Genomic DNA, 24,141 nt, shown 5'->3' with positions numbered 1-24,141 from the left:
TTGCTATAGCGCAGTGGCGGAACCGTTGTGGCGCATGATAACGCCCGCGCTGTGTGTGAACAGTGCCCATCGATAAAAAAGATATAATTTTCTTTTATTTGCATTTATGGAAGCAGTCGGATTTGTTCAGAATGCCGACTAGCTGGCTTTAGGGGTGGGGGTGCGTTGATTTTGCAGTCGCTATCTTACGACGGTTAACGTTGTCAACTAAACATAATACCTGCTGCGCCCGCAGCGATGTACTATAACCACATGAACCTGCTGCAGATTTACAATAATATATAACGTCGTGTTCGAGCCGCACAACTTGCTGTCAAAGCACGTACATTTCGCTTCAATTTAACGGCGACGTCGAACATGTTGTTATTATTACTTTTTAAGTTACTAGTCGAATCTATACTGGGAACAAATGAAGTTGTGCACTTGGATCATACGGGGCTGTATGTCTTTTGTCATCCCAGTAAAACACGTTGTGGGGCTAGTTGGTGCATAGCTTTCTAAAGATGAAACGCCGACAGTGACAGCACACTAAGAAGGAACAAAGACAGGACAAGGCGCTATTGTCATCACTTCGAGTGTCCTGAGAAATTCCTTTAAAAGTTTTTCAGTGACAATTTTGTGACGTTGTTGACGTTCTTTCTGGCCATGTTTTAAAAGAGCAACCTCTCTTGAGACGTTTCTGTACGTCTGTGTTGCGTCTGCATCACGTCTGCTTCGCGAGGGGATCTTGCAGTTAAATTACTTGCAGTACGTTCCAGAAGAGCGCGCCCTGCGCATGCTCCGACTAGACGCGTGTCGCCTAGCAACGGGGACGCGCCTCCTCTGTATATCTGTATGATCTTTCCCAATTTCCTTCTGCAGTACGTATATTTCAATTTTTCACAACAAGGCCTGTCACGGAGGGTTCCTGCCACGGTCTAAGAATAGGTCTTTAAAGACCTATTCTTAAACCGTGGCAGGTTACGTAAAGAAAATAAAAAATAATTATTTTTTATTTTCTTTACGTAACTATTTTTACACTGTGGTTCCTTCCAAAGGGAGCGGAGCGTAAATCGGCCGTTACGTAGATGACGCTTCAGCGACCGCAGACCAGTGAATGATGCGCTGCAACTGGCAATTTTCTTTACAATTGTAACTTATCCACTTGGGAGGTTATACGGAAGTTCATGGCTGGGCGGAGCATGCGCAGAGCGGCGCCCTCCTGGAACGTACTGCAAGGATATTCTCCCGTCTTATACCACCGCACATGTCTGCTTTCCCGGGTGCAGACGTCTGCACTAAAGGAAACGAATTGTGGTGTCGTAAACGGAGCCAAGAAAAGCGAAACGGTCCCGTCCAGTGGAGTCGATCATGCCTTTAATTGCCGGTTCACCTTCCACTGCTGCCAACCGGCAGGGTCACGCTGCATCACGGCCCGGCATATACCGGAAGTGTGCGCACGTTGTATACCGGGTGGCGTTGAGCTTTCGTCTGCTACGCCGGAGAATAGCAGGATTGCCGGAAGCAAGGCTTTCGCGGTCGTTATCTCTCAGCGTTCATGACACCTGTTGTACAGCCACTTCCTGGTTTCTTTTTCTGTGTGTATACGTCTGTCACGTATATCTGCCGAGCCAGTGGCCGCATGAACTCGCGTGCCACAATATGCGATAAGGCATTCATCAAGTCTTGAGTGACAGGCGATTTCGGGATTGTGCGCGATGTGGCTCCATATGTCGTCTCCTCGCAACGGTGGGCGTTAACACTTGTCTATACAAAGATGTTCCGACTGTTCGCGCTGACGAGTCTGCTTGCTTACAGGCCGCCTGAAGTGAGCCTGTTTGCCTTCTGCTGCAGCGCGTCTGCTTGCGCTGTTGATTTCCTGATCACGTTTTGCAACGTAAAGTGCGAACAAGCAGACTAACAGACAGTGACTTTTAACTACAGTTACGCATTTCAGTTTTATCACTTCCGATTGTTCGCCTGCAGAATCTTTTCGTGACACGTCTTTTTACGTCCACCGGGAAGTCTCCACGCCCTGGTGGGACTAGCAGAGTATTTCTTTCGTCTGCAAGTCTTCTGCTAGCAGAAGACTTGCCGGAAGAGAGTCGGCTGTGATTATATATACAAGGCTCTGAGCATTTATAGCTGTTTCCTTTCGCCGCGTCGTTCCTTCAAGCTCCGGGAAGCCACCCCCCGGGTAATGCGATGATGGTTGTATACGCCCCACCACGATGCGAAAATTCATCAAAGTCGCGAGGAGCTGACAGGCAGTTCCTGTTACCGCGCGCTGTGTCCGCGCTTCGTCGTCTGCTCGACTCGTCCCGGCCTGCGCAGAAAACCAGTTTCTGGTCTCTGCACGAGAAGAGACGACAATAAATAAAGCATACGACGTTCACAACAACGTGGGAAGAGTGCGACGAATCAAACAGACGACGCGCCTTCTCGCTGCAACCACTTATTTTCGTTTTGTGTCTTGACTATGCCGCGTTAGTTCACCCACGTACTAACCATATATACACCGCGTAGGCGTGGGGTTTTCTGCTTTGACGCATAAAAAGAAATAGTTTTAGTGTTTAGGGCGTCTCCACGTTGAAAAATGGTTGGCTGGGAAAGCAGCAAACGCTCTAAGCAACAACTCTAAGCGCCTGCACAATTTTACTGCCAGCTCCCTGCACGTGATTGCAGAGGATAGAGTTTGTGCGACGTTGAACAGGTTTGGCAAGTAAAACAGAGCGAGGAGTGGAGGCTTTTCGCTTTGTTGTAGCTCTTTAAGCACTGGCACGCCCACAAATCACTTTGTTTCTGCCGTTTGGATATGAAAGTTATTTTTCGGTCTTGTCTCCGTTGATTCGGTTCCGATCGGGATGCCGTGTGCCGTGCATGGCAGGTTCCGGCATTGGAAGTGAACGTCAAGTGGTTTTGTGCGTCTGTGGCGTTGTCAGCTATATGTTACTGCCAAGTTGAAGCACATGTGCCTGTTTTTAGATAGCAGCTGGTGGGACAAATAGGGAGTGCATTTCTCGAATAAAGAACAAAAAATATAAGAGTTCTCTGAACCCTGCAATGTGGAGCCCTTTGAAACGTAGTTGTAGACTTTTTTTTTTTTTTTTTTTTTTTTGCCCTCCGGTGCTACGATCAACTGCTTCATTACGAAATCAGCTGCATTTGCGGCGTCGGCTGTAGAATATCGATTGTACCCACTTTTTTTCATTAAAAAGATTCCATTAAAAAATGTAATGAATTTCAGGCTAGCTGTGTCGTTTTTTGTACCAGACAAAAAGGAAAACGGGCTTCGTAGCAGACGACCTTATCTCGTCTCGTCACGCTGGCTGGGTATTTGGAATTCCATCTGGCATGCCGATAATCCGAGGACGAATGAGTCGGTATACAACGCATACCGAATGTTAATTGCGCCCACGTCATCAGCTTTCGCGCGAGTGCCCGTTTGTCTTACCTTGACTGCTGGTCGTTTTTTTTTTTTTTTTCGGCTTGATTGTTTTCCGTTGCAGACGATACCCCCCCCCCCCCCCCCCCCTCTGCCTATGTGATTGAGAATCTTTGCATTCCTCTTACGGTTACGGATGAAACTTTGTTCCTGAGATAGGGGCACGTTTCTTACTTCATGCTGTGAAACTGAAGCGGAGTCATTCTCGCTGTTTATTAATGAAGAATACACCTTTTCATTTAAATCACCGTAACAATACTAAAAGAGGGACTTCAAACACGCAAGCAGAATAAAGCAGGAACCGTCTTCAGGAAATCTGGAAGACGCAGTACTGCGGTTCTCGCTAAAATCGGCAGTGTACCATATATAAAGAAAAAAAAGCGCACAAAAAGTGCATATCGCATGCTGCTGATGCGAAGATTGACGGATAAAGGGCCTCTTTCTTCCTTCTTGCGTCTTAGTTGTTGCCTACAGTTGTACCGCAGGAAACAAAACGCCGAGTTCTGTCACCTTCTACTTTTGTATGTGCTTGTCTTGTACTATTATGTTGATTACAGCTTTCTGGCGTTTACAGCTGAAGCCTGTCTGTCCTGTCTTCGACTAGCCGCTTTAGCCCTCGCATTGGCTATGGCGTTGAGCAGCTGAGCTCCAGCTTGTGAGTTCGATCCCGGCAATGGCGGCCGCATTTAGGAGGGGAAACTCTCGTATACTTTGATTTAGGTGCACGTTAAAGAGCCACACGTGATCAAAATTATTCCGCAGTTCAACACTACGGCGTGCCTCATAATCAGATCGCGGTTCTGGCACGTAAAGCCCCGTAATTTTACTTAATTTCTTTCCAGCCTCGTCTTGGTTGTTGCAGACGATATTCTTCACCCGATTAAAAGTACAGCAGACGGCTTTTTACCTCTCCTTAAGCAATGGCGCACTGGACTTTCCAACATCGTCTTGGTCGTTGCAGACGATATTCTTCACCCGATTAAAAGTACAGCAGACGGCTTTTTAGCTCCCCGAAAGCCACGCCGCAGTTCACTTTCCAACCTCGTCTTGGTTGTTGCAGACGATATTCTTCGCCGCGATTACGACAGACGATCGCATTCTTCACAGCTCCGAGCAGACGACACGCCGGGAGTACGCCAGGGAGCATGCCGGTCGCGTGGCCTTGCGCTCAATCGACAACTTTCTTTTTTTTTTTTTCTACATTTAATGACTTCTTTCTTTTATATATTTCTTAGTTTGTCGGCGTCCTGTTGCGTCAATTTCTTGCGCTAACAATCGCCGCGCCGTGCCGGAGGTGAGCGTTGCGCGAGCCGACGTCGCGTTTCCTTGTACCGGTCGCTGCCGCCACCTGTCGTTTAATACATTCGGGCAGCCGTCCAAACGTTCGCCTCGTAAGCTCTTTATTGCTTTTACTTTCACGAGGGTGAGTCACTCGCGGGAGTCACGTGCCGTGTCATCATTCGGTCGTCTGTTGCCCCGATGGGAGCAAAAAAAAAAAAAAAAAGCGCAAACAAAAGATGGATTATTCAGAAAGGGAAATGGTGGCGCTTAGAATCCGTGTATGCCCTTAATAGCATAGCCTCTTTCTGGCGCTACCATTTAGACTCGTCAGGCAAAGTACCCGTTTTTCACGTTCAACACCCTCCACACACACACACCTATCTGTCCAAATGCGACGACCGCGTGAACTTTTGTGAAACAGTTTACACCCTTAGAAGTGAATAAAGGTGTAATTCTGGCTATAATTCACATCCTTACACCAAAGGGTGTAAGGGTCGGAGTTATCGACACGTTTACACACTTATTCACTTTTAAGGATGTAAATGCACTGTAAAACAGTTCACTCCCTTATAAGTGAATAAAGGTGTAAATGTGACTGTACCTCACACCCTTACATCAAAGGGTGTAGGGGTGGGAGTTATAGACCCGTTTACACCGTTACTCACTTATCAGTATGCATTTTTTTTTTTTTTTTTTTTACAGTGTAGTGGTTGCGGAGCAACTGACGTCGTCATTAGAAGCACCCGTGTATCATTTCTCAGACTCGTTTGCGAGTCGTGACAGGCTTGCTTTGTGTCCCTTCCCACCGAGAGACTTGCATACGGGTATTAGGAACGTGTATTTCTGTTATCTTATGCTTCGTTTGCCCGACTCAGAAAATTAGCGTAGCATTTTCCTGACGAATCTGCAAGCATGGGCGGTATTGCCCCAGGGGATTTTTATAACATCACCTACCGCGCGCGTATGCGCATTTAGGCCCCTTACGTGGAGTACTAGTTGTGTAGGTTGTGTGATAGACTGGTGACATTGACGACATCGGTTTCAGCGCATAGGCACCCCTTCTACACTGATATGTTCAGTCTTCATCCACCCATCGGTAATAACAATAAAAATGGCAAACTTCTTTATTTCAGTCTAGGACTGTCAATTGCGCAAGTCATTGAGGTTTAGAGCGCAGATGAATGGTACTGTGTTTGGAATTATTTATTGATGGTTGGATCACTGTAGTTGCGTTATTTGCATTTCCTCGAATGAAAGTGCTTGGGAGCCAAATACTTCTCATTCAGCGCATGGTGTCAGGAGCTCGATCATCGTCTTGTCACGCCTGACATCATACCATCGGCTGCGTGCATGGCACTTTCTGGCAAGCCTGCCATATCATCTGCACTGATATCCCGCACTTTGTTTCACATAAGCGCAACTGCCTCGCGGCCGTTTGCATCGAGTTCGAGGACATGATCGCTTTTCAAGTAGGTTCTTATTAATGACTGGTATGTTGAGAACGCGAAAGGAACACACTTTTTTTAATGCCGCTGTTAGGTGCCAGAAACAGCATCTCCAGGTACGTGGACAAAGCAACCCTCAGCTTATCGCGGTTATGGTTAATTTTTGCTTCCTATAACCACAAAGATGAAAACACAACGTCGGGGGGTGGGTTGACAGTGCGTCCGGGATTTTTCTTGCCGATTCAGCAGTATTCGAAACATACTTCATAGTGTTTTTTCGTCGTCTGGGACCACACAACTGCCTGTATCAATCAGTGTGACTTTTCTCGAAAGCTGGCAGCTAGGGAATACGTCACTTTCACTGTCGACTTTCGATGCAATCTTCGACATCGTCATCCTGGGTGAATGTGTTACGTAATTGCATTTTAGTTACTTTTGAGGAGGACGGAAGGCAATCTTCTTTATGTACAAGGGATCCCACTAGGACATAGTGAGAATAGCAGGTTTGAGAGGGGGGGGGGGGGAGGGCTTCCTTGTTGTATACACGGTGACGCAAGGAACTAAAGTGCTTAAAAGACAACAAAAAGGGGTACACGTAAGGACTAGCATACGGTCACCTTCTTTGTCCTTGTCTATTAAATGCACCAGTTGCTTATTTCGCCTTGCTATATATTTTCCACGGTAGATCTGACCGCTTAGCCTTGTCACATGATTAGGGGTATTGTGGCAGAAAGGAAGTGGGCGAAATGTCATCATAGTTATTTCTGTACACAATAAAACAGCCTTTCTATTATTCTAGGCCACATTTGCGTTGATGGTTCTACTTTCCAAGGTCATAAGATAAAATAGATAAAATAAAGTGGCGATTTAGCGGTAAATGCCAAATAAATGCGTTAGCATTTATTTCGTACTCCCGTGAGGTCCAGAATCCGTGATTGAAAGCGTGGTCACCACATCACTGCTACAGTGTACTAGAGTTGGTATCACTGCTAAGTGATTTTCGGTAGCTCACTCAACACACGTCCTGCATCTTCATGGAGCGAAGTGCAACTGACAGTGGATCGGTGCAGACCACCGTGAATTGCAATATATATATATATATATATATATATATATATATATATAATCACGTTACCGGCTTTCCTGCACCACACACACAGATGCTTTTTCCCACTTTGGCACTCATAACGCTAAGACATTTATACATCTGCGTGCGGGATAATAGCAGCGTAACAGCGTCATAATTTTGTTCTGCACTTCCTGGCAAGATGTCCCTTGCCCCGAGAATACACATGAGTGGCCTTGCTTTTAATAAAATACAGTCCCACATTTACTCATCCCTGTAAACCGAGTCCTGCTCCTGACAGCGTCTCACCAATGGTAGCCCTTCGTTAGTAAATTAGCCACTCTCGTCTAGGACCACGATTGTCTACAACTTCCTTACGTCCTTGGATGCCAGATTACTTCACTAACAATTAACTCCTCCGAAAAGAGTAGAGTTACTTAACTCTGGTGTTGTTTATTCACAATGGCTTGCTAATAACAGGCTTTTTAAAGGGAAACTAAATATGTATATTAAGTTGCGCTGTGTCACTAAATTGTGATCCTGCGCAATAGCAGAAACAGTTAACACTCACTTTGGTGAGCCAGAAAATAAACTACGAAAGACGGCCGGCGAAGCCACCTTGAAGTTTCCGCACCAGCTCCTAATGACGTCACACATTTTGAACGCGTCTGCTCAGGTTGAACCATGCAATTGTTTATTGGGGAAGGTGGATATATTGCATTCCGATCGAGCTAATGAAAAAAGCTCAATCTAGGCCCAATTACGAGATTGGGCCTTAAACATATGTGATGTGCTGGTAATGTCGTAGATTTCACTGTATATGTCCTGTGTTTTTGGCCTGCTCTGTGCTGGAAGCACTCGCACGATGTTGCCAGGTCGAATCTTTGCAGGCTTTCGTGCGTAGTGTACCGTATGTTCTTGACCGTAGCCCGCGGATGTCTTGCGTGATGCGGGATCATCTAAGGGGGTTAAACTATACGTGACCTAATAATTTGCTTAAGATCGTCGGCACGCGTTAAAAAATCGAGGCTTGGCTGTGCCTGGAAATTTTCGCTATGCTATATAAATCACAACCAGTTAATAAAAGTTGAAATCTATTAAAAGTTGGATAATGGAAGCGGTGTCTCAAACCTTCACAATTTAAAATTACTTTTTTTTTTTTTTTTTTTTACTGACTGGTTACTGGTTACAGATCAGTCCTAAAAGAAGAAAAATTCCGGCAGAACCCATCTCGTGATGAATGCCTACGTTAATGCCATTAGCATTGCAGTATGTAGCGTCACGCCGCATTGCCACCGCAGAGACGCGTTGTGTGTGATGATGATGATGATGTGTCCATAACCTTTTGGAAGGGGCTGGTGTTATGCAACTCGAGGCCAAAATTATTAATATAAAGAAGTCGGGAAAGGCTAGAAGAACTAAATCTAGGTCCGGTATAACGTAAAACTATTCCACTCTGTTTTTATTCCAAATCAGCCATTAGCCCTCCGGTGATAGGTCAGAATGATTCGTCTCCAGCCCATATGGGCGGGCGCCACGACCATATGGGCAGAGCCCGACCCATTTCGACCTATCCCGGATGGCTAATGGCCGATTTGGAATAAAAACAGATTGGAATAGTATTGGAACAGATTTGAAAGTGTATTTTTTTTTTAACGCCAGGGGGCACAGCGCCAAATTTGTTTACAGGCTGTTGCTCGATGTTGTGCTCCATTAGAACAAAATTTACTTGAAACTTCGTGACGGCCGAAGCCGCGGGTGTGTTTCACCCATCGCGCAGCCCGACGTGCGTCGCGGGTAGTCGGCAAGGACATACAGCGGGCAACACGGCGTTGACTCCGCGACACTGTCCAAAGTTTAGGATGTGCTGCGCAAAATCAGTTTGCAGCTCTATTGGCTTCATGCCCACACGCGAGCTTACGACACTCTGTCCATTAAGCGCGCGCACGAGCTTGCATGGCAGGCGTTCGCGGTTGTTTCCGGCTGATCGCCCGCGAACCCGAACTGCGCTTCAGAGGCGGAGTTTCCGTCCACGCGTGATCAGCCGCGGAAACTACCGCAAACGTACGTACACGCCTGCTGTACTGTCGGCAACGTGCGCTGTTGCCGACATCCAGCAGTCCAGTATGTTGCCGACAGTCCAGTTTGTGCACGTGAACTCATGCCCAATCGCCGATGTGGTACAATCTCCTGGCGCGATAATTTAAGGGCGAACTTTCCCCAACAGCTTGCTGCCCGCCACGCGTACGTGCCCGCGGGCTAGGCCTCACCAGCGCCGCTTCGTTGAGGACCAAAGTTGCGGTTTGGTGCCGAATGAGGTTACAGTGATGATTTTAATGCCATCCTCGGCAGAACAACTAGTGACATCTAGTAGCGCGCTTGCGGAATTTAACCAGCACGCGGGCATGCGCGACTCGTTGTGGAACTTTTTTTTTTTTTTTCCAAGTTTTCACACTCCAAAGTGGAGGACGCGGGCGTTACACGAGTAAATACGGTAACCCTCCAGAGCCTCCATTATCGCCAGGGGGAGAAACTGGATTTCACCCCAGTATCTCGAGTCCCTTGCCATCCAGATTACAGAAAAATGCCGAATTGCAGTAATGACAATCTTCTGCATAAGCAAGATGACTAGATTGCATACTAAAATGTAATCAAGCTCGCTGTTTTGAACAATTTGTGTTCATGAACAAAGCTTCCTTAGGGAAGCCGAAACTTATATTATTATCAACACCTTTTGGTCGGCGACCTTTATTTTTCTTAATTGTCACGTAGGTAATTCTATAACTAATTTAGGGAAAGTGGAAATTTAATTGCAGTTGGGGGTTTAACGGGTATTGTCGCAGTGACTTCTGGCATTTGTCCACAACAAGCTTGTTTACTTCTATTTCTTGCCCAGGATTGGTTATGCAATTGCCGAACGTCTGGCGCAAGACGGGGCCAAGGTCGTCGTCAGCAGCCGCAAGGCGGACAAGGTCAACCAGGCGACCTCTCGACTGACCGAGCAGGGTCTGGACGTAATCGGGGCGCCGTGTCATGTGGGGAATGCCGAAGATCGTGCCAACCTCATAAAACTGGTGAGTAGCGATGACACACAAGGCATAAGAGCTTTATTTACCACAGAAATATACTGTTGTACATAAGTGGTGGGGATGGCAGGTTTTAAAGCTGCATAATAGCAGCTGGACCGACTTTAACTTCGCGTGAACTAGGCAGCAAACACGACAGTTATTTTACATGCTTGTGACAGTAATAATAAAGAACAAAAATTGACTCGCCATCCTGACTGTGCGAATGTCCAGCGAAGCTGTGGAAAACCGGCATTACAACTGCTGAAGGCAACTGCTGAAAGGGGGGGGGGGGGTATTCTTTATAAATGTGAAATCATTATATGGCCCACGAATCGAAAAATGCGGCGTTAACATCCGATGGTACGAAAAGGCATGTGACCAAGTGGTGACGTCACGTTTGACATGATGGCAAAACGTGATTACGTCATCACGTCAAATGTCGCGTGATTACGTCATCACACCAAAGGTCGCGTGATTACATCACGTCAAACGTTACGTTACTCGATAACGGCATCGTCACGTGACGATATCGCCAGATGACGTCATGTGATGATGTCATCATGTCAAATGTGACGTCACACGATGTCATCGTTAAGTGATTATGTCACCTGATGATGTCATGTGATGCCTCTTGGAGAAGCAGCATCAAATTTTACCGAAATTTAGATTGGCCTGCTCTCCACTGCTTCAAAATGAAATTTTATTTGCTCCAACTTGCTCCAAAATGAAATTTGGTCTGCTCCAAGCTGCAATTTTGTCTGCTGCAAAACACAATTTTACTTGCTCCAAAATAACCAGGCAGTATCACCACCCCTACACCTGATGTCATGTGATACCTTTTTAAGGGTAGCACATTGTGTGCTTGCTGCTTCTTTGCACTGTCTCCGGGATTGGCCCACATTTTTGTGTGATCACGTGCCCACGAAAAATCCTAACCAGAGGCTAACAGCTTCGCTGTAGAAGATGCAAGAGCAAAAATTTTGCAGCTGGGACGGTGACAAGACGAAAAGTGCATAGCTCTTGGGCAACTCAAAAAATTATGAGTATTCACAAAAAATGTCAGTTTTGCCCTAAGAGCGAAGCGATGAATGCGATAGCAACACAGCAATGTCATACGAAGTAAGGTGAGCGGCTTTGGTAGCAATATGAATTGTAGTAAACATGAGCTGATTAAGTAAGCAGGTGTGCTGCGGCGCAAGTAGACCGACATGAAGAAAGACTCGATGACCACGAGAAGGCGCGTGTGAAACGGTGGTGTTGATGAGAAGCGCTTCCCGTGGGCAGCGCGTGCGAAGGGACACACCTGTAGCGCTGCACTGCCGACCCGGGCAGCATTGCATGTGTAGCGTGCGTTGGAAAATGTGGCCCGACTATTACTAACTGATTGAACAAGCGTGGTGTGAGCGCGCACAAACAAACATGAATAGCTCACACTGAATGACTGCAGACAACGACTGTCAAAACGCTGGCAGCAAGCGCATATATACGCCGCAGCAGCGGGCGAAGGTACGTGCGGTCTATCGCTTCAACGGCAACTGAGCGGCGAATGCACGGCGCATAAAGGTCAGAGCCGTGTGGAGATAAGAGACGGTGCGGTCGAACGAACGACGAGCGCGGTTGTTGGCAGCGTAGAGGTGCCCCCCCCCCCCCCCCCCCCCCCCCCCCGCTCCTTCCGGCGCTGGCTTCCCGCTTCCTTGCTTGCGCGTGGGAGAGATAAGAGACTGTGCGGACGAGCGACGAGCGCGGTTGTTGGCAGAGAAGTGCCCCCCCCCCCCCCCCCCCCTGCTCCCTCCGGCGCTGGCTTTCCGCTTCCTTGCTTGCGCGTGGGAGATTGAGTGCGTTCGCTCTCCGTGATAGCGCGCGTCCCCGCACGCTGCCTCTGGGGCATACGGCGCGCGGCGAAGATTTTATCTATACGGAACCTCATGGCGACGGCGACGGCAGAAATCCGGTTGAAGTGTCCATATAATTGCTATCGCAATAAAACATTTGCAGCCATGTGTTCTCAGATGCATGGCGTGCGCTTTGGTCTGCTAATTAGCTTGTATTTGGTGAGTGTTTTGGGAAGGCACTAAGAGAGTGCTTCAAGGCGGGGATTTGTACATGCATGTGGCACTGCTCAGTGCTCCTGTACAGATGTTGTGCTGGGTCAATGCAAATTACATATTTCCTGACATTTCTAGTGTGGCTGTAAATGAAGAACGTGCAGCACATGTACACATAAGCTGCCTATTTTCTTGAAAAATCACAGTTTTTATGAGTCAACTAAAATAAGCCTTGGATTGATCAGCATCTACAACTTGAAATCAAAGCATGGTTGCATGTGATTGCACGCTGCAAGCTTAGGTTATGCACTAGACGAAATATGTGCATCAAGTTCTCTGAAGAAATACGAGTAGGCTGGGATTAATTAATGGGCATTTGTCTACTGCCGACGATGTCGTGGAAAAGAGTAAGGAGGCGTATTATACTAGTTTATGTGGGAACTGTAACTTCAGCATTCCTAATACCCAGAAACTATGCTGAAAATTCTGCTGCCTGATTTTATCTACTATTAAACCTACTTTGCTTGCTAAGTTTCATTAGGCATTGAGACCAGACACTACTGCACCTTAAAAGAATGCGTTGCCAGGCTGTTTGGTCCATGCTTGCAGCTTTAAACAAGTGCACACTTTGCACGAGGATAGAAGAGTGACAGACACACGGCAAGCGCCACTCACAACTGAAGTTTATTTGAAGCAGACAAGGGAAATACTGAATAAAAAGTGAACAAGGTGCACAGAATTCTCCGTGCATGAGCAGAAAAATGTATTCATAGTCATCTTCCAATCCAGCAGTACAACCTAACCACTGCAGCTGTTTTTCAGAAAGTGTTGCTCACTGCTAAGCAACGGGGCAGATGTGTCGTTAATGCCAGTCTTATTCTTATTTATAACAAAGGCTTTCATTATTTCTCATACAAACGTGTATCTACATACAGTCGAACTCGGTTATATTGAACCCACTTAAAAGAATTATTGTGTATATCGAACAGCTGTAAAATCCCCTTGAAAATCCCATCCAAATGTACGTATAGGGCTGGTGCATGCGTACCTATATAGAACGCCCGTTCGCCAGCACATTCGATATATCGAACGCGGCACCACGCCGAAGACCTGAAAATGCACTTCTTTGTGCGCTTTCACCTTCTCGCACCTGGAGTTGGAGAAGAGAATGTCAGTCAGTTGAGCCATGTGGGTCGTGTGTGCAGTCAGTTGAGCCCCGTCGAGCTGTTCAGCTAGCCCGCATGCTACCTCAAACGTCAACATTCCTTCTTTCCGATTTTTGTGGCGTCGTCGTGTGGGCTGAGTGCCTATTCGCGAGTTCATTTTCCTTAAGCGATGGCCGCTGCAGGTGTAAAGAAAAGAATCAACTTGGACTTTGGAATGAAGTTGAAAGCGATCCAGCAAATTGTTTGCAGGTAAATAAGGTGTGCTTGTTTTTGTTTTTTTTTTTCTCGTTGCATGCAGTAACGTAGCGGCCGTCGGACGCATTAATTGGTAAGCCGCAGTTTACCTCGGGGCCTATTATTATATATTATTTTATATATCAAGTTACCTATATATCGAACATTTTTGTGATCCTTTTCAGATTCGATATATCCGGGTTCGACTGTATACTCTTTATCCTGGCTGAGAGTAGAGGCATGCTTGTGCATTTGTTAATTAATACATGCAGTGAGCGTCCTAAAGGATCAGACTGACTCATTGTCAGAGGGTTTATAAGAGCATTGTGCTTCAGAATAGACAGTAATGATAAATTAGTACGAATTAAAAGACATATGCTCATTTCTTACATTTAAGAACAAGAGCAACTGTACACATGTGCTTCTCACGCAAGTGGGCATTTGTTAGAGCAGATCGCAGGATCGAATCCCAGCCACGGCGGCCGCATTTCAATAGGGGTGAAATGCGAAAACACCCGTGTACTTAAATTTAGGTGCACGTTAAAGAACCCCAGGTGGTCCAAATTTCCAGAGTCCCCCACTACGGCGTGCCTCATAATCAGATAGTGGTTTTGGCACGTAAAACCCCATAACTAAAATAATTTGTTAGAGCAGAACTCGCAAATACTACAATGCAGTTTCTCAGGGTACATGCTATGAAGTACCACTGAAAGGCAAACAAACTGTGGCACACCTTGCTCACAAACGTATGGCTGATAGCTGAGGTTGTTTGTGACGAAGGCAATGGCTCTAGCTGGCCTTTTCCTATAGGCTTACCATAGTCAAGGAAATTGACAAGGTACCCCTTTTCCTCTTGTGCAGCTGGTGGTTGCTTTTGTCTTTGTGATTCTTACAATAGACAAGCAGCTTGCAAAAGGTAAACACCTTGCTGCTTTTAGTCACCTTGAAATGCTGTCTTGAAGCCACTTGTTAGCATTTTTTTTTTCAATTGGGGACTGTAGTACAGGATGTTGGTCTTGTTTGACGATCAGGGGAGCAGACATTTGGGCAAGTTGGTTAAGCTTCATTTTAAGAACAGCGCAAAAACACGTGGGCAGGAAAGATGATGACAGACGGGCGATGTCCTGTCGTCTTGTTTCCTGCCCATGTGTTTTTGCGCTGTTCTTAAGATGAATTGTTTGACAATGTTCACGCAACTGTTTGTGGATAAAGGGTTATGAGGAAAGAGGTGTCACCGTTGCGGCGCAAGTTGATGTGCAGTTCTGAGAGTGTCATAGGAATTTGTTTTTTCATCATTCGTTAGCTGTCATTGCTCAAACTAATTGACATTGTTTTCGACGTGGGCAAACTTTCTGGGCTCTTGTGCATGCACCACAGGAAACATGTGGGTGGAACAGTGCCAGCATCTCCATGACATCTAACCCCATTGGCACAGCAACAAAGCACTTATTGTCACCTGAGCCTCTATAGACGAGTGCTGACTACAGGCAATACACCAGCAAAATAGTTTTTTTTCTTGCAGAGTTTCACTTTCTGAGTATAGAGTTTTTGGCTAAATGTCTTCGGCCAACACTGAATGATGGGCTGCAAGCGTCAATTGATGAATTAGGATGAGGAAGAAGTTTACCGTGTGACTTGCTTTCTTTTAAAAGCACGCTCAGAGGAGAAAGACCGCCGCAAGATTCTGAGCAGCAGTGGTATCGCACAGGAAATGTAGAACAAATGCAATGTACATATGCAACTATGTTTCACATCTGATGAGAGCAGCCTGTACAAGTTCCAGAGGAAGCTATAGGTCGCTTGGGGTGAAGCTCACTCTAATGTTCTGCCTGTGTGTCTGGAGTTTGGAGATATGCGCCATCAAACTCGCCGTAAAAAAGCACTGTTGGTCCACTTACTTTTTTAACAAGCCGCTCTTTTATGCATTGAAGCATAAAAGTAACTGGAACGTCCATTCATTTCGTCCCACACTTTGGGAAATATCTCGAAACTGGAAATATCCTGGAAATTCATTACAAGTGTATGCGTCTTGCAAACTCACTGGCTACAATTAATAAATTGTAATATGTACTATAATGTAATTAATTAATAAGTGAATTAGTCAATTTTCTGGTAATTAGTTAAATATGTGTTTCAATTTTTTAGGCAAGTAATGTCCACCTCTCTGAACAATCCAGATCAAGGACTGGAAATACGTCATCTGCAACACGCAATTTTTAACAATTCCATAAAACTTAAAAATGATCACCCTGTATATATTGTGAGCACAATATGTGGCTGGGACTTTCATCTTTCTCATCTGTACAGATCATCATCAGTGCACATCACGTCTTCATTGCCATAGCTCTAGCTCGACAGGAATTAAGTGTTCCTTCGTAACATATATCTATGAGCTTATAATATTTTATATAGCATTCCCTGTATCTCTCAATTGCCAAGACAGTAAATATTTTGGCTGTTTGATCTTAATTTGTGTTCACTGTTCACGTGTGTATGCAGGTCATTGAGAAGCTCGGAGGCATCGACATTCTTGTGTCCAACGCAGGCATGAATCCTGTCATGGCACCTGTCCTAGATGTAAGTGGACATTGAAATATTAATTCCATGTGGCCGCTCTTGGTGTATATCTTACGGGAGTATGACAGAGATGGAAGTAGGGTTAATGAAAATTATGGTCACTGACCAAGTCAAAAAAGTGTTTTGACGTTTCGGAACCTGTACAGGTTCCTTGTTCACAATGCAGCGGACGTAGCATCGTTGTCCAGTTAAATATGCAGTATATGACGTAATGAACGGGCATAAACTTGAGGCATGTTTCCATCTGTCCTGTTAACGGTATCTGGCGTCGTCTGTATCAGCAGAGATTCTAGCAGCAGTCTCGTTGTCGGATTTTTCTCTTTAGCCATGATTGCAGCATTTTCCCAAGCGATAGAGTGCTGACTCTTGTGCACATGCTCCGCCAGTGCGTTGTACACGTGGCGGTGATTTTGAACATCGCGCTTGTGCTCTTTCAGTCGTCGAATGAAGTTTCCTGTTTCGCCAATATAACAAAAGTTGCAGTCTTGGCACGGGATCTTATAGATTACCCCCGGGAACTTTTCGTCTTGTAAGCGGTCCTTCACGTTGACAACTTTGCTGCGGAGCTTGTTAGATGGCACATGCGCAATGCGTAAGTCATATTTTGAAAATATCCTTGAAAGCGCTTCTCTGATACCCGGTATGTAGGGAATGCTGGCCCGTTTTTGATAAGCTCGTTTCTCGGATGGCTGAGGATTCAGCACCCGTTTTTCGATTCTGCGAACAAAAGCAGCCGAATAGCCGTTATTGGACAGTTCTTGGCGTACCGTAAGAAGTTCTCTTTGGAGTTCTTCTTCACTGGAGCATAAGTGGGTGGCCCGATGGATCAAAGATGACACGACAGAAGTCTTGTGCCCAGTTGGGTGACATGACGAAAAGTGGAGGTAGCGACCGGTATGGGTCATTTTACGATAAACGGAAAAGGATAGGCCGCCGTCGGAACGACGTACGAGTACGTCGAGGAAAGGCAGCTTGCCGTTTTCTTCTAGCTCCAGAGTAAATTGTATGGTCGGTTGTATGGAGTTGAGGCTTTGTAGCAACCGGTCGACGTCGTCTTTGTGCAGGATACAAAAGCAGTCGTCCACATAGCGCAGAAAAACTTTCGGTGCAGGTTTGAACTCTCTTAGAACTTCTTTCTCCAGTGCTTCCATTACAAGGTTTGCGGTTGTAACGGATACTGATGCCCCCATAGCAGTCCCCTGTGTCTGCTTGTATATTTTAGAGTTGTAAGTAAAGTACGTGTTACTTAAGCACAAATGAAGCAGTTCACACAGCTCTGAAGGATCCAGGGGTGTCCAGTCAGCAAGGTTGGCGTCCTTGGAAAGGGATTCTTTGCAGGTCTCGACGGCCAAGTCGATAGGAACACTCGTAAATAGGGAGGTTACGTCAAACGACACCATCACATCGTCATCACTGAGATGAAGGTCACGCACAGTTTCCACGAATGCTGAAGCGTTCTCAACGTGTGTTGTGGTGTGGCCGGTTAGGGGGCTGAGTACTTGGTGCAGATACCCAGATAGCTTGTAGAGCGGTGAACGAGTGAAGTCGACTATTGGCCGAAGAGGTACGCCTGTTTTGTGCACTTTCGGGAGACCGTAGATCGCAGGGGCTGAACCATTGGTGCACAATAACCGATAGTACAACTTCTTGTGCTGAGGGCAGGCTGGCGGGAAGACAGTGGACAGCGTCTTCTGCAGTTTGCTTTGAATACTGCTTGTATACTGCTGCGTGCTTTGAATACGGACCAGCATTCCCTACATACCGGGTATCAGAGAAGCGCTTTCAAGGATATTTTCAAAATATGACTTACGCATTGCGCATGTGCCATCTAACAAGCTCCGCAGCAAAGTTGTCAACGTGAAGGACCGCTTACAAGACGAAAAGTTCCCGGGGGTAATCTATAAGATCCCGTGCCAAGACTGCAACTTTTGTTATATTGGCGAAACAGGAAACTTCATTCGACGACTGAAAGAGCACAAGCGCGATGTTCAAAATCACCGCCACGTGTACAACGCACTGGCGGAGCATGTGCACAAGAGTCAGCACTCTATCGCTTGGGAAAATGCTGCAATCATGGCTAAAGAGAAAAATCCGACAACGAGACTGCTGCTAGAATCTCTGCTGATACAGACGACGCCAGATACCGTTAACAGGACAGATGGAAACATGCCTCAAGTTTATGCCCGTTCATTACGTCATATACTGCATATTTAACTGGACAACGATGCTACGTCCGCTGCATTGTGAACAAGGAACCTGTACAGGTTCCGAAACGTCAAAACACTTTTTTGACTTGGTCAGTGACCGTAATTTTCATTAACCCAACATGCTACCTGACCAGACGAGCTTTCGTCGAACTCTTGACTAGAGATGGAAGTAGCTGGCTATCCAAGAAAAAAAATATCTAACTGCCACTAAAAATGAAAGACAGTGAGAAAGCCTCTTAGTAATTTAAAACTATACTAGAGAAATTATGGTTATAAGAACAAAGTTAAAATTATGGCTCGCCAAGAAAATGCGGTTAAAAAGTGAATGTAAAGGGGAGACACACCTATGACTTCAATATCTTGCATATTTCAGTCTACTGCTGGTGTCAGTAGATGTTCACTTTTCCGCATTGATAGGTGCAGTAAATATTTTAGCACCAGGAACACGGTCACACGAGTACGAAACACAGGGCGGTGCACTTCCTTCCTTTTGTGCAATTGCGTTTTTGGCTCTAAAATATGTACTGTTCGACATGCACCAGCTAGCTCAACAGCATGCACTGCTTTTGATAGTTGCCTGTGTGAATTTACTCGCCTGCTGCCTGGCTGGGCCCTTTCCTGTGAATGCCAAGTGGTGGGCTTATTGGAACTACTTATTGGAAAGCTAGGCGCACCTTTCATGTGCCCCATTTTCCGAGTTGCCACTCAATGGCTGCACTATGTTGACTTGCTGAGCGGAGCTGTGAATTTGATTTCAAGCCAAACTCTGGTAGGAGTGAGGTGCAAGAGTGCTTGCGCATCTTTATTTATGTGCAAGAAGCCCCCCCCCCCCCCCCCCCCCACTCCAGTGTCTCTCTTAGCCCAGCTGATGCTTTCGAACATTAATTAAATCAATCACTTAACTAGCGACTCAGTCAGCTCCCCATTACCGAATCGTCTCGTAAACTTCAACCGAAAAAGAAAAGACGCGACGTTTTTGACTCATTTTGCCTGTGATGTTCACAGTTCATTTTTCTTTTTCATGGCACCTACATTTGGGCCAGACGCCGGAGGCCGCCTGGGACAAAGTGAGTTTCACTTCATGGCTCTCGCATCCAGTTGATAAAGGCCCATTTGCATGCTAGTCTTGTGGTGCTACACATCGGATTATAGTTACAAGATTAACTTTATGACGTAGGCTTGTTTAGGAAGCACAGCATTTGAAGTGTGAAGGGAACCTGTAACACTTTTTTAACATTACAGATAAACCTCCCTAGACCTTGCATTAGCACCGGGCCAATTGCTCAAATAGTACACACATCAGGGAGCTTATACTTTCACCCGAACAACTTTTTGCCATTTCTGTGAAACTTTTGCTAGTTTTCGGGCTTGAATGCAAACCCCATTAAAATTTGGGACCACATAAAAGGCCTGGTTTCAAACACTGTGGACTCTGCAAAATTTGCGCTTGATATACGAGTGGATGTGTCACAGAAAGCTAGCAAAAAATAGGGGTTTGTATGCCAAAATGAAAAAAAAAGTGTTGTCACCAAGATTCTTCACCTGAAATTACGTAAGACACAAAACAGAGAAACAGTGCGGCTTCTTGGAATGCACCTTTATGATTAGTCAGGGCCCATTTCACACTGAAGATCTCAGAACCTGTGTTCTATGTCCTGCACATATCCATGATCCACCAGGTGCCCATGTCATCTAATAAGGGGCTATTTGAAGGCTGTTAATGAAAGAAAAAAAAAGTTTACTATTACCAGTGCTACAGCTTTGCCAAGATTGTTTGATAGCATGTTAGGGCCAATTAAGCCAAAATACTTCATTGCAACTGGCCTTTAATGTAATGCACTGATATCAATGTGATAAACATCATGGCTAATAACCAGGTATCTTTAGGTGTTGCAGCGGAGCGCTTGCCTTAGGGTGATTGATGTGGTGGTGGCGCCATCTGGTGACGGCAAACGCTATTGCTGTTCTGATACTATGGCCTCCGAGATTGGGTGGTGCAACTGAATGATCGCAGAGGCCAGGCCATGCTGATACCAGAGCTCAGTGCAATAGTGGCTGGAGCAATGCTCTTTCTCCATGTTGCTCAAGCGCAGTAAGAGCTTTAAGAGTCGTGGCAACGATGATAAGGATAAGGGAATCTGTGAATGCATACAAGTGGCAACTTGTGATTGCTCTGCTCATGCCAGGCACATTCAAAAACATTTAAGGAAGATTCGCAGGTTGACTCCCTTCAAATCAAACACATTCTCCACCTCTTTTAAACAGTGTATCAATGCAATTTAAATGTGATCCTAAGAAGAGCTTTCAGTAGTTTACGAGGTCCTTCAGGTAACACGTGTTGTACATCTTTTGCTTCCAAAGATTTTTGACATCAACGTGAAGAGCGCCTTCCTGCTCACAAAAGAAGTTGTGCCTCACCTAGAGAAGAGAGGGTGAGAGAACATTCTTTTTATCTCTGCGTGCTTGTTGCTTGTTTTGCGCTGCCTGTAACCATGGATACATGTCAAACACTTCCTTTTACTTTGCAGGGGAGGTTCTATAGTCTATGTCTCGTCCATAGCTGCTTACCAGTCATTCCCCGTGAGTACCGCCAATGTTTCAACCTTCTTTCTTTACAAAAAAGAAGAAACGTCTTCTGTGGTCTCTTTGCACTATTTATAAATGTGTGTAGGGCAGCTCACTGATATCCTTGAAGGGAAAAACATACGTAATCAATGAATTCTGCCTGTACTAACCTACGGTGTTGAAACTTTACGAGATAAAGTAACTTGGAAGCAGTGTTGCCATAAATTTTTGAAGCCTGTCGCCAAAGTGAGATGCGAAAGTCGCTAAATCTCCACTACATTTTCCTGCAATGTCACTAATAGTGAGACGGCGACAGTGCTTGTGCACTGTAAGCTTGTGCTAGAGGAGCTGTAATTAGAGCTTCAATTCGAACAATTGGTTTGTCCAAATGAACTTAATTCATGCATATGAGTTATTGTTTAGAATTTGGCTGTCTTACCCTGCTACATTTCTGTGCATGCAGCTCCTCGGTGCGTACTCAGTGTCCAAGACTGCATTGCTGGGCCTCACACGAGCAGTGGCAGAGCAGGTAGCGCCGCTCAACATCCGTGTGAACTGCATCGCTCCAGGCATCATCAAGACCAAATTCAGCCAAGCGGTGAGTAGTTGTAGCTGCTCACCGTTTTATAGCGATGGCAATTATGCGGACGCTCGAGGTGCATTCGCACTGTCACCGTTGTTGTTATCGTGCTATCCTGTTAATGACGGCGCATGTACAACCCACGGGTGAAGGGTTGGAAAGTCCCCAGAGACGTGCGGTGGTGTTTGGCTGCAAAAGCGATGAACTCAAGCAGACGCACCGTCCCTCTACTCACTCAGCTCTGCTGGTGTGAGGGCAGCGTTCTGGCTTTCGCTGCTGGCACGAGCGTTGTGCGCGCACGCATTAGTGTTCCTGCCAAGCAGCTGTGTGCATACTATACTACACACCACGGTCAGTGTCAAGCTAAATCTCTGCAATCCATTGTTGGCCGCTGACAAATTGTCGCTCGCGGTCTTTTTCTTCGGTGGCGGTGCTTATCGCGCCAGCTTCCCGAGACACCTTCAGTGCAGCGCAAAACTCTGCAGTTGCCCTCAGGGCTTCGCCTTCAGGTGAAACTGACAAATGTTTTGTAAAACAATGCCTGTTGTAAATTAAGCCCCCTAAAATTGGGGCTAGGGATGGTCGATAAATTTTTTTATTCAATTAACGATTGATCATTTATCATTTTAGCCTTTGATCGATTAATCACTTTCGAGGCCAGGTTTCTTTTGAAAATGTTGAAATGCAGTTATCTACTTTTGTAGGACCCTCCTTTAATGTTCGAGAGGTGGAACCAAGTTTGAAACACACGTGTACAAACGTTTGATAAAGGATAATCTTTAAGTTGTTAAAGAAATAATATAGTTGACACTAGTGGCTTTTGAATCGATGAACAATATTATGTTATAAAATGGCACTTAGTGCACAATTAAATAGGATACATGGCACTAAGTTAAACAAGAAATAAGAAAAATTGAAAATGTGAAAGGTGGAAGTCCAACTGAAATATGCAAGAAATTGCAATATGCACAGGGGAAAAGAAAATTACTGGTTTAGGATTTTAAGCCACATGCTCTTTTCTACAGAGCGGAAGCATGTCTCTCTGACACATCTGAACATTGATCGTTCTCACTCAGCCAATCTGCTCTGATGATGTCGACCATACACGGCCGTCGGCGTTCCCGTTGCCTTGCTCGCACGGTTGAGTGCTGCCTGTTCTAAATTGCTTTTCTACAGAGCGAAGCAATGTCAATTGGCTGGGATGTTCTGGTGAAACAGACACCTTTGTATCACCACACAACCAGCATGTGTGAATGGATGCTCGGATGCTATGGATTTGCTGGAATCGACACGAACTCCATCGCTATGTCAAAATAGGTGCTCCAAAGTGGCATGCATGCTGTGCCATGTCTTTAGTCGACTGGGAGTGACACGACGATCAGCAACTTGGTTGCGATAGTATGCTTTGAACTGCGAGGGCATTTCAAGCCTCTGGCTTCGGGTGGCGTGGTGGCGTGTGTAGTGTGGGTGAAGAGGGGAAGCATTCAGCCTGGCATTACTTAGCACTAAAAAAAAGAACAGTCAACAATTGCTCTACCACAGCCGCACAGCCACACTGGAATGGCAGCTCGTGCGCTGCCATTCCAGTACGATTTCAACATTTTTGCGCCACTCCTGTCGAACTCTTGAGAACTGTTAATTGAACAGGCCTAATTGATTGAGTTGATTTAATGAAAGGTTGACATAGATGAATAATTGTTTTGCATGATAAATTTAATCGATATTACCAACCCTAATGGGGGCTCTCTGATCGTTTGAGTTGTCAGCTTGACTTGAACATCTCACTGTTTTCTGCACGCACACCATCTTTAATTTTTTTTTTTCAAATTTATAGTGCATTTATGCCCGTTAAAGCTGGGAATCGGCGAAACATTTAATTTTTCACATGGTTCCCACTTGGTGAAGCTGATTTGTTGGTGTGCACACTACACTCGCCTCTGAATTCATACACCATCACACTTCCGTTATTAGCTTGCCACATTTCAGTACAGGGAAGGGGTGCTGTGGTGTTTTCGCAAGCATTCAAAGAATCCCAATTCTGTCCACCCAATTCGTCTGTGTCCCAAAGCATAATTTAGACATTTTAGAGCCTGTTGAAACCTGTAAATACATACTAAATCCTGATCTGAAGAAGGGGAATATGCGAAATTCAGTAAGCAGGCTTTTCTGCATACCTAGTTTTACCTAATCATGATGGCGGACCTTGGGTTGGGATCTTAAGGTGCTAATATGCGGGATGCTGACACCATTTCTGCTGCCTGCCTTCTCTCCCTCGTACCATCCAAGTTTTGAAAATGAGTATTTAAGGTTAAGAGTGCTACTAGCTAGAGCGTGGCCATCTTGGTTAGAGCAAGTTAGCTGATTAGAAATTCCTGCTTACAGAATTTCTCTATTACTTTGACCCTGTGAGGATTCTAGCATTTTATTGTATTTTCAAGAGCTATTGGAGGGGCTACCATATAAAACGTGCTCGGCACATGAGT

The 24,141-nt window shown here is 45.6% G+C and overlaps 1 protein-coding gene across 1 annotated transcript in view; it reads left to right on the top strand.

The window, feature by feature from the left end:
* Positions 1–21,823, top strand: part of LOC119454003 (dehydrogenase/reductase SDR family member 4-like 2) — a 35,471-nt gene extending 13,648 nt beyond the window's left edge. The window contains exons 2-7 of the mRNA XM_037716021.2: positions 10,113–10,290; positions 16,229–16,306; positions 19,557–19,580; positions 20,875–20,945; positions 21,042–21,093; positions 21,542–21,823. Coding sequence (XP_037571949.2) covers positions 10,113–10,290; positions 16,229–16,306; positions 19,557–19,580; positions 20,875–20,945; positions 21,042–21,093; positions 21,542–21,808 — 670 coding nt within the window. The 3' untranslated portion in view covers positions 21,809–21,823. The remainder of the gene's footprint in view (positions 1–10,112; positions 10,291–16,228; positions 16,307–19,556; positions 19,581–20,874; positions 20,946–21,041; positions 21,094–21,541) is intronic.
* Positions 21,824–24,141: the final 2,318 nt, after the last annotated feature.

Source organism: Dermacentor silvarum, chromosome 5 (assembly GCF_013339745.2).
Source record: "Dermacentor silvarum isolate Dsil-2018 chromosome 5, BIME_Dsil_1.4, whole genome shotgun sequence".
NCBI classification, from domain to species: Eukaryota; Metazoa; Arthropoda; class Arachnida; order Ixodida; family Ixodidae; genus Dermacentor; species Dermacentor silvarum.
The sequence above is the reverse complement of the archived record's forward strand: the minus strand, read 5'-3'. Positions and strand labels throughout refer to the sequence as shown.